Here is a 15000-nt window from a genome sequence, read left to right as displayed (position 1 = left end):
TGTGTGTGTGTGTGTGTGTGTAGTGTTGTATATCTGCCGTTCATCCATGAAGGATGTGGGACGGTGTTTTTTTGTGTTTTTTTTCACTTCCTTCTACCCCACCCCCCTTCTGCTAGACCTGTGCGTGCGTGCGTGCGTGTGCGTGTGTGTGTGCGTGCGTGCGTGTGCGTGTGTGTGTGTGTGTGTGTGTGTGTGTGTGTGCAAGCGCAATGTGTAGTCACATGTATGCAAACGCTTGAAACTTCCACTGGCCTTTTCTCCTTTTCTGGTGTTAGTAGGAGGTGGGAGGGAACCACTGATATGTGTGTGTGTGTGTGTGTGTGTGTGTGTCGGTGTGAAGGGAACGGATTTCAGTTCTTGGAACAGGCAGGTGGTGGTTGTAGCATGGGTGGTGACATCAGACTCACGTCACGCCGAAAGCATGTGATGAGACCTGCAGGATTTGTGTGGACTTTTCCCCCCTGCTTATTATTCATGATGTTACTGTTGCTGTTATTGGCGTGGATCTGTATCAGACAAGACAACACTATGTTCTTTCACGCGCGCACACACACACACGCACGCACGCACGCACGCACACACACACACACACACACACACACACACACACACACACTCAGATTCACGTAAATACACGCATAATACTCGTGTACACGCATGCACTACACGCATGCACATTGCAAGCGCGCACTGGCACGAGTACACATGCATGCACAAACCGGTATACATGTTCACACACACGCACACGTACACACGCACATACACACACACACACACACACACACACACACAGTCTCATAAACTTGACAAGACATGCATACATCCAATACTCACTCATAAAAGCACGTGCTTAAACTCGCTTTGTAGTGTCCAAGTAGAGTAGCTGACCACTTTTTGACAGACGACAACCAACATTTTTACAAACTGATTGATTATTAATGCACCGAACGTCTTCGGGCGTGTGTCATTTCCGCACGTTTTGTTTGCTTGTTCGTATGTTTGTTTTGCAATTGTTTCTGGAAACGTGCATTTCTAAAGTTGCTTAGGTGGCGTCACGTTTATAGTATTGATTTGTTGAATAACAACGAGGTTGACAGCTAATGATGTCTCTGTCTGTCTGTCTGTCTGTCTGTCCGTCTGCCTGTCTCTGTTGTTTTTTCTCTCTGTGCCTTTCCCTCCCTGACATTCGTGTTTCTCTTTCTGTTTCTCTGTTCTTGTTTTTGGGTGTGTGTGTGTGGTTGTTTTTTTTTTCTTCCTTGTCTGTCTCTTTCCTTTTGTCTTTCTCTATGCGTGTCTGTGCACACGTGTGGCGCGCGAGGCGTTTGTGCGTGTGTGTGTGTGTGTGTGTGTGTGTGTGTGTGTGTGTGTGTGTGTGTGTGTGTGTGTGTGTGCGCGCGAGCGCGTGCGCGCGGGCGTGCATATAAATTCCGGATGCTCGCACGCGATGGAGCGTGTTTGGCCGATTTTCCTGTCGTATAGTAGTAAGCACCGCTATGACATTTAGAAAGCTCTGGAAGCGTGTTATTCTGTGCCCAATTAAAACCCCCTCTGTGCCTGCAACTACATCGATCTGTGGAGGAGAAGCGTGATGTTCTGTTGTACGTGTGTGTGTGTGTGTGTGTGTGTGTGTGTGTGTGTGTATGCTTTTAACTTCCTTGGCCTACTTTTATTCTCTGCCTTCAATCTTTTTTCCAGTGCACGGCTCCAGTCCTTATAACGATGATCTTTATGGGGGGGGGGGGGGGGGGGGGTATATGTTACGGGGCAAAATCTAAAGTGAGAGACAGAGAGAGAGAAGTTCTTCGACTTCCGCGTTCCGCGGCCTGTTTTCATTTTACAACCATGAATGACATTTGTTTTCTCCAGTGCACGCACTCATATGTTATATATATATTTTTTTTTCATTTTAGGGGTATAGTTATATTATTAGGTAAAGATTAACACTACTACTGATAAAGGAAAGAGGTGGAGAGATGGAGCTGTTGGGTGGGGGTGGGGGCAGAGAGAGAGAGACAGAGAGACAGACAGACAGAGAGAGAGAAGGGAAAAGAGGGACTGCTGTGGATTGAGCCTCTGTAATTTATTCCTGTAATGTTATGCTTCTGTATTGAGTCTCTGTTATATTTTCTCAATTTCATAAGGGCAGGATGAAAATAAGCCATTGGTGCTTATTCCTTTTTTTTTCCCCCTTCAAATAAAAAAAAAAAAAAAATGTTCGTTCGTTCGTCTGTCGATGCCTGTCAATGTCTAGATTTTTTTTTTCCAGGTGATAAATAGGATAAAACAACTTAATTTCTAGCTATCTACAATGAAGATACAAAGTAGATCTGAAAACAAAAACGTATGCATGCAAGAATAGTGCGATATTGAAATACACAGTTGCAAATTTGTACTACGCACATACAGGTAAACATAACAGACATGTTCGTGTGCGAATTCACTAACTTAGGTATACCCCTTATCACACAGAACGTCATCACTCCACGTGCACGCGAACACATCATTCCATTAGTAAAGATGATAACGATTAGCAGGGAAGCAGGACAGAAATGTTATGTGTATATACACTTATCTGTTCTGTCACTGGTTATATCTCTGTGTCTGCTTCTGCCAAAAATGTATGCTTGTTCAGTGACCTGTAAACGCTAGCTGTGTTGTTTTTTTTTTTTATTGTTGAAAATGGAAGAACCGACATAGTCATGCAAGAAAGCATCTCTGGCTATTATGAGTGGGGATCATTACATTGGCTGTATACACCACTGTTTGTGGAAAATTCAGCATCATTTTACCATGCTCCCGAGAAGAAGAAGAAGAAGAAGAAAAAAAACCTCTGCAAGTTCCCAAGTGGACCTCAACTTTTTTTTTTTTTAACCATGTAGGCCTATGTTCTGTTTAGGATTTTGATTCCTTTGTCTCGCTGGCCTTTTCCCTCGGAACTCAGGAAACATTTTCCCTTTCTTTCTTTTTTTTTGGGCCATACCAACCCAGTATCTCTAATGGGGGAAAAAAAAGATGACTGAAGAGTTTATTTAATTCGCCTTTTCATGTCTAATGGTTTGGCTAATGCAGACGATGCAAATGTCCTGTCGTTCGCTAAAAGCTTGTGACTTGAAAACCCGGCGGAGGCGGAGGCTGCTAAACCAGATTTTGGCCAGCCGAGGATTGTGAATCACTCGCGGCAAAAGATGGTAATTTTGAGAATGAGTTTCAGTTTCAGTTTCAGGAGCTCAAGGAGGCGTTACTGCGTTCGGACAAATCCATATACGCTACACCACATCTGCCAAGCAGGTGCCTGACCAGCGGCGTAGCCTAACGCGATTAGTCAGGCCTTGAGTACAAACGAAGTGCCATTCGCCAAGGATACACACACACACACACACACACACACACACACACACACACACACACACACACACACACACACACACACACACACACACACACACACGCACACACACACACACACACACACACACACACACACACACACACACACACACACACACACACACACACACACACACACACGAAACGGAGCCTCGAACCCTGATCGACCGGCGCAATAGCCGAGTGGTTAAAGCGCTGAACTTTCAATCTGAGGGTCCCGGGTTCGAATCACGGTGACGGCGCCTGGTGTCTTAAAGGGTGGAGATTTTTCCGATCTCCCAGGTCAACATATGTGCAGACCTGCCAGTGCCTGAACCCCTCCCTTCGTGTGAGAATGAAAAGTGTGTTAATATATGGATCCATTGATGAGAAGGTTGAAATTGCGGTCTTTAGTGGCGCTTGCAGACTTGCTTGGTGTTTCTCTTTTCCCGTGTTCCAAGAGTATGATGAAGGTTCTCCGCCCTCAAAGTCTCAAAGGGGCGAAAGGAATCCAGTCTTGAATGACGGTAATGCAGAGTGCAGTCTGGTAGAGACAGGAGAGAAAGGAAGATTTCAGTTTCAGTTTCACTTTCTCAAGGAGGCGTCACTGCGTTCGGACAAATCCATACACGCTACACCACATCTGTTGAGCAGATGCCTGACCAGCAGCATAACCCAACGCGCTTAGTCAGGCCTTGAGTGCATGCTTACATATTTGTGTACCTATGAAAGTGGATTTCATTTTACGTAATTTCGCCAGAGGACAACACTCTCGTTGCCATGGGTTCTTTTTCAGTGCGCCAAGTGCGTGCTGCACACGGGACCTCGGTTTATCGTCTCATCCGAAAGACTAGACGCTCAGTTTGATTTTCCAGTCAAACTTAGGAGAAAGGGCGAGAGCGGGATTCGAACCCACACCCTCACGGACTCTCTGTATTGGCAGCTGAGCGTCTTAACCATTCTGCCACCTTCCTCCTGAAAGGAAGAAGTCCACAGGAACGTCCAGGCCATGGTCTGGAACCCCAGTGCCGCCGTTACAGCCACTGAGATTAACTCTCTCCATACGAACGGCGAAAGAGACGACGTTAACAGCGTTTTACCCCAATTACCATCATCAAAATATTGCAAGCGGAAGGCTCTTATACTGAAGAGGTGAATGTTGACAAAGAATACCACAATTCTGACGACGGAAGCTAAAGGTTGGGTCATTCAGACACCCACTGGACATCCGAGGGGTCTGTGTAGAGGAGAAGAGGGGACTGGCCGTACTGAGTGAGTTAAAGTTTCAGGTTAAAGGTCACACCGGCTTTTATGACCATCGCTGTTGCGCAATGAATTCAAATCCACTGTGTGTAGGTCTCGGTATAGAAAGGCGGGACCCAGTCCTCTTCTTGCGCCGTTTTAACCTTACTTGCTTACTTACTTATGCCCATCGATCCCGGTGGAGCATAGGCCATCGACGACCCCTCGCCATTACACTCTGTTCTGGGCTGTTCTGGCTATTCCAGTCCAGTTGGTCCCTTGCTGCCTCGGTGTCTCGCCTCCAGCTGTTGCGAGGCCGGCCTCTCTTCCTCTTTCCCTGCGGGTTCCAGGTCAGGGCTTGGCGTGTGATGCTGCACACTGGCTTCCTGAGGGTGTGTCCGATCCAGCCCCACTTCCTCCGCAGTATCTGCTTGCAGTATCTTGCTGTTTTTCGTGCTAACCAGAAAATACATGCCTTGGAATTTTTTATTTTTTTTTATGTAGATTTGTGAGTCGTTTAACATTTTTATTGGGTATGCATGGTCCATTGGTACGCGTTCTTTTCGGATTGCGCGCATGTTTTGTCGCTTCAACACGAACACGCCATCTTGTTTGGCCGGATAGTTGGCAACTAAATTTAGGAGCCAACTTCGATCGAAACAACCAGAAGTAAGGTTTCATGCATTCGTTACTTTGAGATTTAGTTGTCAACTTTCGTTTAGTTGGCGACTATGCGTTTAGCAAGGTTTCATGCTTAACTCTCTCCATACGAACGGCGAAAGAGACGACGTTAACAGCGTTTCATCCCAATTACAACCATCAAAATATTGCAAGCGGAAGGCTCTTATACTGAAGAGGTGAATGTTGACAAAGAATACCACAATTCTGACGACGGAAGCTAAAGGTTGGGTCATTGAGACACCCACTGGACATCCGAGGGGTCTGTGTAGAGGAGAAGAGAGGACTGGCCGTACTGAGGGGTCTGTGTAGAGGAGAAGAGAGGACTGGCCGTACTGAGGGGTCTGTGTAGAGGAGAAGAGAGGACTGGCCGTACTGAGGGGTCTGTGTAGAGGAGAAGAGAGAACTGGCCGTACTGAGGGGTCTGTGTAGAGGAGAAGAGAGGACTGGCCGTACTGAGGGGTCTGTGTAGAGGAGAAGAGAGGACTGGCCGTACTGAGTGAGTTAAGACCCCTGACCACTCTGAAACACTGGACCAGAGGTCCAACGTGGAACCGATTCTGCCACGGGGCCAGCCGACTGACATCGTGGACTGCTTGATAAATGAGTCGCTGCCAGAGAATGGTCAGTAAATATCTGTACCTGTAATTCATGCACTGAGGAAATCATCGTCGTTGCACAGTTATGTTGCGATGATACAGTGAAACGCCCATGCGTGCACGTGCGTAGGCACACACACACACACACACACACACACACTCACACACACACACACACACACACACACACACACACACACACACACTGAAAAGGGCATTAAATTAACTTTCTGTTGGGTACCTTCGCACTGTGGAATATCTTCAAATGAGTGGGTAGACCAAGCAGCTAGAAGAGCAGCACGTAATTTCGAAGGCGCAATACAACTTGACATCCAGTTAGATCTACATGAATACATTAGTTGTATAGAAAATGTATCTAGAAATCGATTTAAGAAATTACTTATAGATTCAAATAATCAATATTACCAATGTTGTGTAAACACAAAGAATGCAGCTAATCCCAAACATTTTCTAAATTTGACACCAGCAGCACATTCAAGACAAATTACAAGTCTAATGTATAGAATTCGTTTAAATGCCTTTGGTACAAAATTTTCTTAAAATATAAAATGTATATGCGGTAAGCAAATAACTGTAAGTCATCTACTCATTCATTGTCCGAGCATAAGACAGTTAATTCCTAAAGATGTAGTTGATGACTTTTCTTCCAATATTTCATCAGCCACTGAAAAGTTTTTGAATGATTATTCATTGCTTAGAATGTCTTCGGAAATTTTAAACTCCAGTCCAGTTGGTATCCTCCTTTGATGTGTTATAATTAATGTTGTTATTTATATTTACATTGTTATAGGTTAATACTTGTTGATATGCATATACATATTCTCCTTCCCATGACACCTCATTCAATACACACCACAATCTCTTTAGACCTTTTTCTTATAATATACTTTTCCTCTGATACATAACATGAATATTTTTTTTACACTAATATTCACACGCATTCCCTTTCCTTTATTCACTTCTTTACTCCTTTCCGTCTAAAAACACTTATAGTGAATAGACGTTAAACTGAAGATAAAACACTAAAAAGAACGGACGCATTCACGCCACACACCGTTACATAGTACATGATCAAGTCATAATTCAATTCTCTTCACACCCGGAGTTTGTCTTTTTCGGGGCCACATCTCCGTTGAATATAATGCCTGACAACGAACGAACAAAATAAAAACAAATCCTATAACTGCATAGATTCGCCACGCAGTAAAATAAATTCAACTCTCGAGGGCTGACAGTTTTCAGTTTCACTTTCTCAAGGAGGCGTCACTGCGTTCGGACAAATCCATACACGCTACACCACATCTGTTGAGCAGATGCCTGACCAGCAGCATAACCCAACGCGCTTAGTCAGGCCTTGAGTGCATGCTTACATATTTGTGTACCTATGAAAGGGGATTTCATTTTACGTAATTTCGGCAGAGGACAACACTCTCGTTGCCATGGGTTCTTTTTCAGTGCGCCAAGTGCGTGCTGCACACGGGACCTCGGTTTATCGTCTCATCCGAAAGACTAGACGCTCAGTTTGATTTTCCAGTCAAACTTCGGAGAAAGGGCGAGAGCGGGATTCGAACCCACACCCTCACGGACTCTGTGTATTGGCAGCTGAGCGTCTTAACCATTCTGCCACCTTCCCCCTGAGGGCTGACAAGTATGATCAACACTGATGAAAATGTTAACTTTTGCAGCCAGGAATTGACCATACTCGACTCCCCGCCCGCCCACCCGACTGCATCATACGGTCGGTCACCGTCATGCAATATAACGCTTCACTGGGAGGGGGGAAAAAAAGAAGAAAAAAAAAAGAAGTGCAGAATAGTAACGTCATCACATAATAATGCATGATTGAGTGGCTTGTCAGACTGACGATGCAGCAGAGGTGGGATAAGGTAGGGGTGGAGGGAGGGAGGACAAACTTAATGGTGGTGGAGGACGAGGGAGAGATTGAGCAGGTGGTGGGTGGCGGGCCGGGCCCGGGGCCGGGTTGGTGGGTGGGGCGTACTACTACTACTACTACTACTACTGCTACTACTACTGCTACTGCAGATGAACGACTGATTGTCGTTCTGCAGATGGCAGCAGTGTAGGTGGGTGGGTTGGTGGCGGCCGGGGGTGTCGGGGTGGTGGGGGGTAGGGGTTGGGTGTGGTCGGAGGTTGAGACTGAAGAGTGATGTATTCAAACTTAGGCACAATGTGTGTTAGGACTCGGATTGTTGAATTCTGTCTGCTTGTCTGTCTGTCTGTCTGTCTGCCTGGGCGGGTTAGGACTGCTGAATTCTCTCTCCCTGTGTGTGTGTGTGTGTGTGTGTGTGTGTGTGTGTGTGTGTGCATGCGTGCATGCGTGCACTGATGCGCGCGCGTGCCAGTGCGCGTGTGCGTGTCTGTGTGAGTGCACGCAACTATATGCGCGTACCCAACGCTTCACAACACGTCACACAAAATAAAATACAACATCCTGCTGCCTTTTTTCGCTACGCCACACTGCACAGTCACTGCCATACTTTTTTTTTTTTTTTTTTACGTTAAGTCAGGTAAATCACCCCGCAGACGCCTTTATGCAAATGAGGGAGGGGGGCGTGTCGGGCCAGTGACGCGGTGAGCGTGGGACAAATTTGATTGGTCCTGGTGATAGAGAGGGGCCTTGCTCAGGTGAAGAGTGTTGGTGGTTGTACCAAGAGGCTGGCTTTATTACTCGTCTCGCCAACGGCGGTTGGAGAAGTAGACGGTTTGTCATTTTGGTCGGGGATCTTGTTTATTAGTTGTTGTTGTTGTTCTTTGCTTCCAACAACACACACAACTGTACTGCCTGTTGCTACAACAACTGTGATTCGGACTGTGAAGCGAAGATGGTGGAAGAGACGGAGGTTGGTTGACTTTGTGTAGTTTTTGTTGGTCGCTGTTGTTTGTATAGCGCCATCAAGTTCAGTTGTTTTGTCAAAGCAGAAATGATAATTATCTCGTTGATTGGTTGGGCGATAGATGCATGTTTTTTTTTTGTTTTTTTTTTTCTTTCTAAACAAGGTTTGGTCACATTGCATGCACACACACACACACACACACACACACACACACGCGCGCGCGCGCGCGCATACTGCGGATAGCAACGTCGGTCAAGTTTTACCTGAGATGAGTCACTGGCAGTATTGGATTCGTCCGTTTCTGTCACATGGGCTGTGTGTGTGTGTGTGTGTGTGTGTGTGTGTGTGTGTGTGTGTGTGTGTGTGTGAGCGCGCGCGCGCGCGCATTCCATATCCCTTATCTATCACTCTCATTTTCTGTCTTAAGTAGGTATTTTACCTCGTCGTGCGCACAGTGTGTGTGTGTGTGTGTGTGTGTGTGTGTGTGTGTGTGTGTGTGCGCGCGCGTGTGTGTGTGTGAGCGCGCGCGCGCATTCCATATCCCTTATCTATCACTCTCATTTTCTGTCTTAAGTAGGTATTTTACCTCGTCGTGCGCACAGTGTGTGTGTGTGTGTGTGTGTGTGTGTGTGTGTGTGTGTGTTTGAAAGAGTGCATATCGCACAACCGGACTTGGATTGTATATTACGTGATCATCAGCGCCAGTGTAGCCTACATCCTTGTTTTATTTGTTTGTTTGTTTGTTTGTTTTTGCCGGATTCGAAAACTAGATTTGAGTAATTTACACAAGAAAGGCATGACCTGCAGGCGACGTGTGAACAGGACCGGTCCATAGAGTGATAATGCATGCCTCTCAGTACTGGTACCTACAGACACATCCTCAGTGCATGCACTGCATGCACTCGCACGCTCACAACAGCGTGCTGACAACACTGACAGACACACATCATAGTCACGCGCTGAGTCAGTAGGCTTACAGGATTTTGTACAAGCCAACGCATGCACAGACATGTGCATGTGAACACACTGACATACACAGACACGCGCACGCACATATTAACACGCTCATGCATACGTCGGATACAAACTTAGTCGAAGAAGTGGCGCCGCACGCATGGACGTGCACTGTGCACACACGCGCCCCGGGAATGCACGCTTGTGAGCCTGCACACACACACACACACACACACACACACACACACACACACAGGTGGTTGCGCAACTGCTTTTTTTTCCCTAACTTCACTCATCTCGCCCTTCACGTCTTTTCCTCGTTTTTTTCTTGTCCACGGTCACACACACACACACACACACACACACACACACACACACACACACAGATCCCAGTGCTGCACTGAGACCACAGCACAAAATTATCATTAAAAAAAAAAAAAAAAAATGTTTGCCGAGCCAAGTTTGTTAAGCTATTGAAATCTCGAGCCGCAAGAGGGCTTCAAAATCTGAATTGACAAAGGGAGGACACCCCCGGCCAAACCAGCCAGCTTCGCCGGGTAAAGAAAGTTTGGCCAAAGACGTCTTTTGGTTTGGTTTTTGCTTATGTCCTGGTCACCTTGACCTTATGAAGTTAGAGGGGTGGGGTGGGGTAAGGGGAGTGGGTATGGAGTACGATGAGGGGGTGGCTTAGGCTGGGAGGAGGAGGAGGAGGAGGAGACGTGAAGCTGACTAAGCCGACCTGACTGGCAAGACCAGCTCGCAGGTGACTGTGATATAAATTTGATCCACCCGGTAGAGACGCATTTCAGCCATTGGCCCCCCCCGACCGTTAAAAGCTTTTCAATGACAGACATTGTCGGTGGGGATTTTGTTGATGTCGTCTGTTGGCTTTGCTGTCAGTGCAGTTTTTTTTTTTCAACTTGTATTTTTTGAACTGCAGGAGAGACATGGGGCGAAACTGCATGTAATATCAGGCATATAATTGGCTCTCTCCCTCCAAAAGAATTCAGATGGCCCACATTTGCAATTTTTGAAGGATTTCTAGTTCATATTTCCCACTTTAATGTTTGCAAAATTATTTTTGAAATAATGGAAGAGCTGTTTGTTGTATCCTGCACGTGTTTTTCCTCCACTGTTATGTTGTAAAAGAAAGGGGGGGGGGGAGGGTAAGAAAAAACAACAACAACAACACATAATTATGTATGTTGAACGCGCGTTTTTTTAATTTTATTTTGGGGAGTTGTATGATAAATGGTTTCTTCATTGCAGTGGGAAGTCATTTGCAGCTTAGTCTTTTGTGAAGGATTATCTCCCAGGTCAACATATGTGCAGACCTGCTAGTGCCTGAACCCCCTTCGTGTGTATGCGCACGCAGAACTGAGATCAAATACGCACGTTAAAGATCCTGTAATCCATGTCAGCGTTCGGTGGGTTATGGAAAGAAGAATATATCCAGAATGCACACCCCCGAAAACGGAGTATGGCTGCCTACATGGCGGGGGTAGATAAACAAAAACGGTCATACACGTAAAATATTACATGTCTGTCTGAGTGTGTATGCGCGTGCGTCTGAAATCTGATTGAATGACACAGGAAACGAATGATGAGCGCCCAGTGTCAGCCGTCAGTCGGCTCTACCCAGGTAGGCAGCCTGTGGTGCAAATGTCCCCGTGTATGTAAAGCGCTTAGAGCTTGGTCTCTGACCGAGGATAGGCGCTATATAAGTATCCACATCAATCAATCAATTATAACTCTCAAACTAGGAGGCAAGATTGCGCTGGCTCTTTGCGCTGCAGCCTTGGGGGCTAGCTGGCATTTGGGAACCATCCCAACGCCGACTGTCCTAAAACCCTCTTGGCCAAGAGAGTGGGGATGTAACTTGGGCAAGACACTCTCCACTATGATCAAATTCTAGCCCAGATAGTTGGGACAGCAGTTGCCTCCTCTGGTCATAGTCGGACACGACTGACTATCATATATACACACATATTTTGGGGAGATGTGTATATAGCAATGGTAGTGATGATATCAACAAAAGGGATAACATAATGTATGAGAACAGAGCAGTATTCTGTGACTGGCAAACGAAGAAGTTAGCAGTATAACACAATGATAGTCTGCACACCTTCAGCAAACGTTTTCAGTTTAACTCACTCAGTACGGCCAGTCCTCTCTTCTCCTCTACACAGACCCCTCAGTACGGCCAGTCCTCTCTTCTCCTCTACACAGACCCCTCAGTACGGCCAGTCCTCTCTTCTCCTCTACACAGACCCCTCAGTACGGCCAGTCCTCTCTTCTCCTCTACACAGACCCCTCAGTACGGCCAGTCCTCTCTTCTCCTCTACACAGACCCCTCAGTACGGCCAGTCCTCTCTTCTCCTCTACACACACCCCTCAGTACGGCCAGTCCTCTCTTCTCCTCTACACAGACCCCTCAGTACGGCCAGTCCTCTCTTCTCCTCTACACACACCCCTCAGTACGGCCAGTCCTCTCTTCTCCTCTACACAGACCCCTCAGTACGGCCAGTCCTCTCTTCTCCTCTACACACACCCCTCAGTACGGCCAGTCCTCTCTCTTCTCCTCTACACAGACCCCTCAGTACGGCCAGTCCTCTCTGCTCCTCTACACAGACCCCTCGGATGTCCAGTGGGTGTCTCAATGACCCAACCTTTAGCTTCCGTCGTCAGAATTGTGGTATTCTTTGTCAACATTCACGTCTTCAGTATAAGAGCCTTCCGCTTGCAATATTTTGATGATGGTAACTGGGGTGAAACGCTGTTAACGTCGTCTCTTTCGCCGTTCGTATGGAAAGAGTTAAAACAATGTTTTCTTGAGCCTCCAGACAATTCAAATACATCAGGATGTTTGAAATGGTTCAACAACGGTTTGTATCTGGTTTAGCTTTGCCTTGATTTTCATTTCATTTAGACTGTTTTCTTAAGTTTGATCTCATTTCATTTTAATTGATTTGTTTTACTTTGTCCAGTAGAGCACATATATTACAGAATAGGTGTTAGCCCTTTGAAATGTCTTTTTTTTCAATTAAATCTTTTTTCGTTTTATTTTATTTTGCCCAACAGTACTAATGTTATACTAGCATATTACGGAACAGATATTGGCCCTTTCGAGCGCCTTTCTTTCCCTGTTCATTTTGCAGCCTCAAGTTTTCAAAGTTGTGTTTTGCATTTGAATGACGGGCTCCTATTGCTGGGTCCTCCGGTCGAGTGCTCGAGTCGTAAAGAGCGTGAGACTGTGAGGTGGAGCAGATTCGATTCGTGCTTTGAAAATCTGTCTGTCTCTCTGTATCTGTCTGTCTGTCACTCTGTCTGTCTTCTTTCTCTCTCTCTCTCTTTCTCTCTCTCTCTCTCTCTCTCTCTCTGTGTTCCTGCATATGTCTCTATCTGTTTGTCTGTCTTTCTCTCTCTCTCTCTCTCTCTCTCTCTCTCTCCCTCTCTCTCTGTGTTCCTGCATATGTCTCTATCTGTTTGTCTGTCTTTCTCTCTCTCTCTCTCTCTCTCTCTCTCTCCCTCTCTCTCTGTGTTCCTGCATATGTCTCTATCTGTGTGTCTGTCTTTCTCTCTCTCTCTCTCCCTCTCTCTCTGTGTTCCTGCATATGTCTCTATCTGTGTGTCTGTCTTTCTCTCTCTCTCTCTCCCTCTCTCTCTGTGTTCCTGCATATGTCTCTATCTGTTTGTCTGTCTTTCTCTCTCCCCTTCTTCCCCGTCTGTCTCGCTGTCTCTGTATCTCTCCACCAGTCACTGTGTCCCCCCCTTTCTCTCTCCCTCCCCCCTCTCTCTCTCTCTGTCTCTCTGTCTCTCTCTCTGTGTCATCTCATCTCTCTGTCATTTGCGTCACCCATGCGGAAAGGTAACTATGAGAAAACCAAAAACAAAACAAACTCTTTGAACAAGGTGTGCACCACTTTTAATTCCTTACAGTCCCACCCGGTCTTCGAAAGACTGCCTACCGCACACCCCCCCCCCCCCAACCCATTCCCAAACCCCGTGCCCCCCCCCCGCCCCCCACGCCCCCTCTTACCACTCACACACCATCACCCCCACCCCACCCATATCCCTGCCTATGTGCTTTGTGAATAGACGGAAAGTTTGAAAAGACACTGCAGTTGCGTCTGTGGTTGTCATTCTGCCCCTTCTCCCTATCTTCACACCTCTCTCTCTCTCCTTTTCGCCACCCTTCCTGTCTTTTCTTTATTTGCATATTTGTATTTGTATTTGTATTTCTTTTTTATCACAACAGATTTCTCTGTGTGAAATTCGGGCTGCTCTCCCCAGGGAGAGCGCGTCGCTACACTACAGCGCCACCCATTTCTTTTTGTATTTTTTCCTGCGTGCAGTTTTTATTTGTTTTTCCTATCGCAGTGGATTTTTCTACACAATTTTGCCAGGAACAACCCTTTTGTTGCCGTGGGTTCTTTTACGTGCGCTAAGTGCATGCTGCACACGGGACCTCGGTTTATCGTCTCATCCGAATGACTAGCGTCCAGACCACCACTCAAGTTCTAGTGGAGGGGGAGAAAATATCGGCGGCTGAGCCGTGATTCGAACCAGCGCGCTCAGATTCTCTCGCTTCCTAGGCGGACGCGTTACCTGTAGGCCATCACTCCATATATGACTTGTTGTTGAATTTTATTTCGTGTGTGTAAACAAGGTGACTCAAATGTGTCCACCCCATTTTTCGGTTGTTCGTCAGTGTGCCTGCTGTCTGACAATGTGTGTGTGTGTGTGTGTGTGTGTGTGTGTGTGTGTGTGTGTGTGTGTGTGTGTGTGTGTGCATATATGAAGACTTTGATCACTCGTTTCAGCAATAATTTCAATAATACAAAATTGACATTGAAGTAAAAAAAAAAAAAAAAAAAAATTCCAAGTTGAAGATCTGGGGATGGGGTGTACATGGAAATGGTTCCAAAATAAAATGAGTTTTGAAAAAAGGTTTGGTGGGTTTAGGGGCGGGGGGATGTTATACTGTTATTACATAAGGGGATGCGGCGGCAGCGCGCGTTCTTTGTGTACAAGTGCGCGCATCGTTGCACACACACACACATACACAACACACACACACACACACACACACACACACACACACACACACGCACGCACGCACACACCGTCGCATACTGAACCATAATATATCCCTGTTTCTGTCAGTTGCGTCACAGACTTGACTCATCTCAAAATGACAGCGTTGACCTTGTCATTATCAGTGGAGACGTCACCTAGCCACGCGCGGAGCCTACCGCTGGGAACCGCTCAACCTGGTGCTTATA

At 46.4% G+C, this 15000-nt stretch overlaps 1 protein-coding gene across 7 annotated transcripts in view; it reads left to right on the top strand.

The window, feature by feature from the left end:
- Positions 1–15000, top strand: part of LOC143280176 (uncharacterized) — a 131540-nt gene that overhangs the window by 25571 nt on the left and 90969 nt on the right. The window contains exon 1 of one of the 7 annotated variants that reach the window (XM_076584774.1): positions 8577–8767. The exons of the other annotated variants lie outside the window; for them this stretch is intronic. Coding sequence (XP_076440889.1) covers positions 8750–8767 — 18 coding nt within the window. The 5' untranslated portion in view covers positions 8577–8749. Of the gene's footprint in view, positions 1–8576; positions 8768–15000 lie in introns of those variants that run through there. 7 annotated transcript variants of the gene reach the window in all.

The sequence above is a fragment of the Babylonia areolata genome, chromosome 3 (genome assembly GCF_041734735.1).
Source record: "Babylonia areolata isolate BAREFJ2019XMU chromosome 3, ASM4173473v1, whole genome shotgun sequence".
Lineage (NCBI taxonomy): Eukaryota > Metazoa > Mollusca > Gastropoda > Neogastropoda > Buccinidae > Babylonia > Babylonia areolata.
The sequence above is the reverse complement of the archived record's forward strand: the minus strand, read 5'-3'. Positions and strand labels throughout refer to the sequence as shown.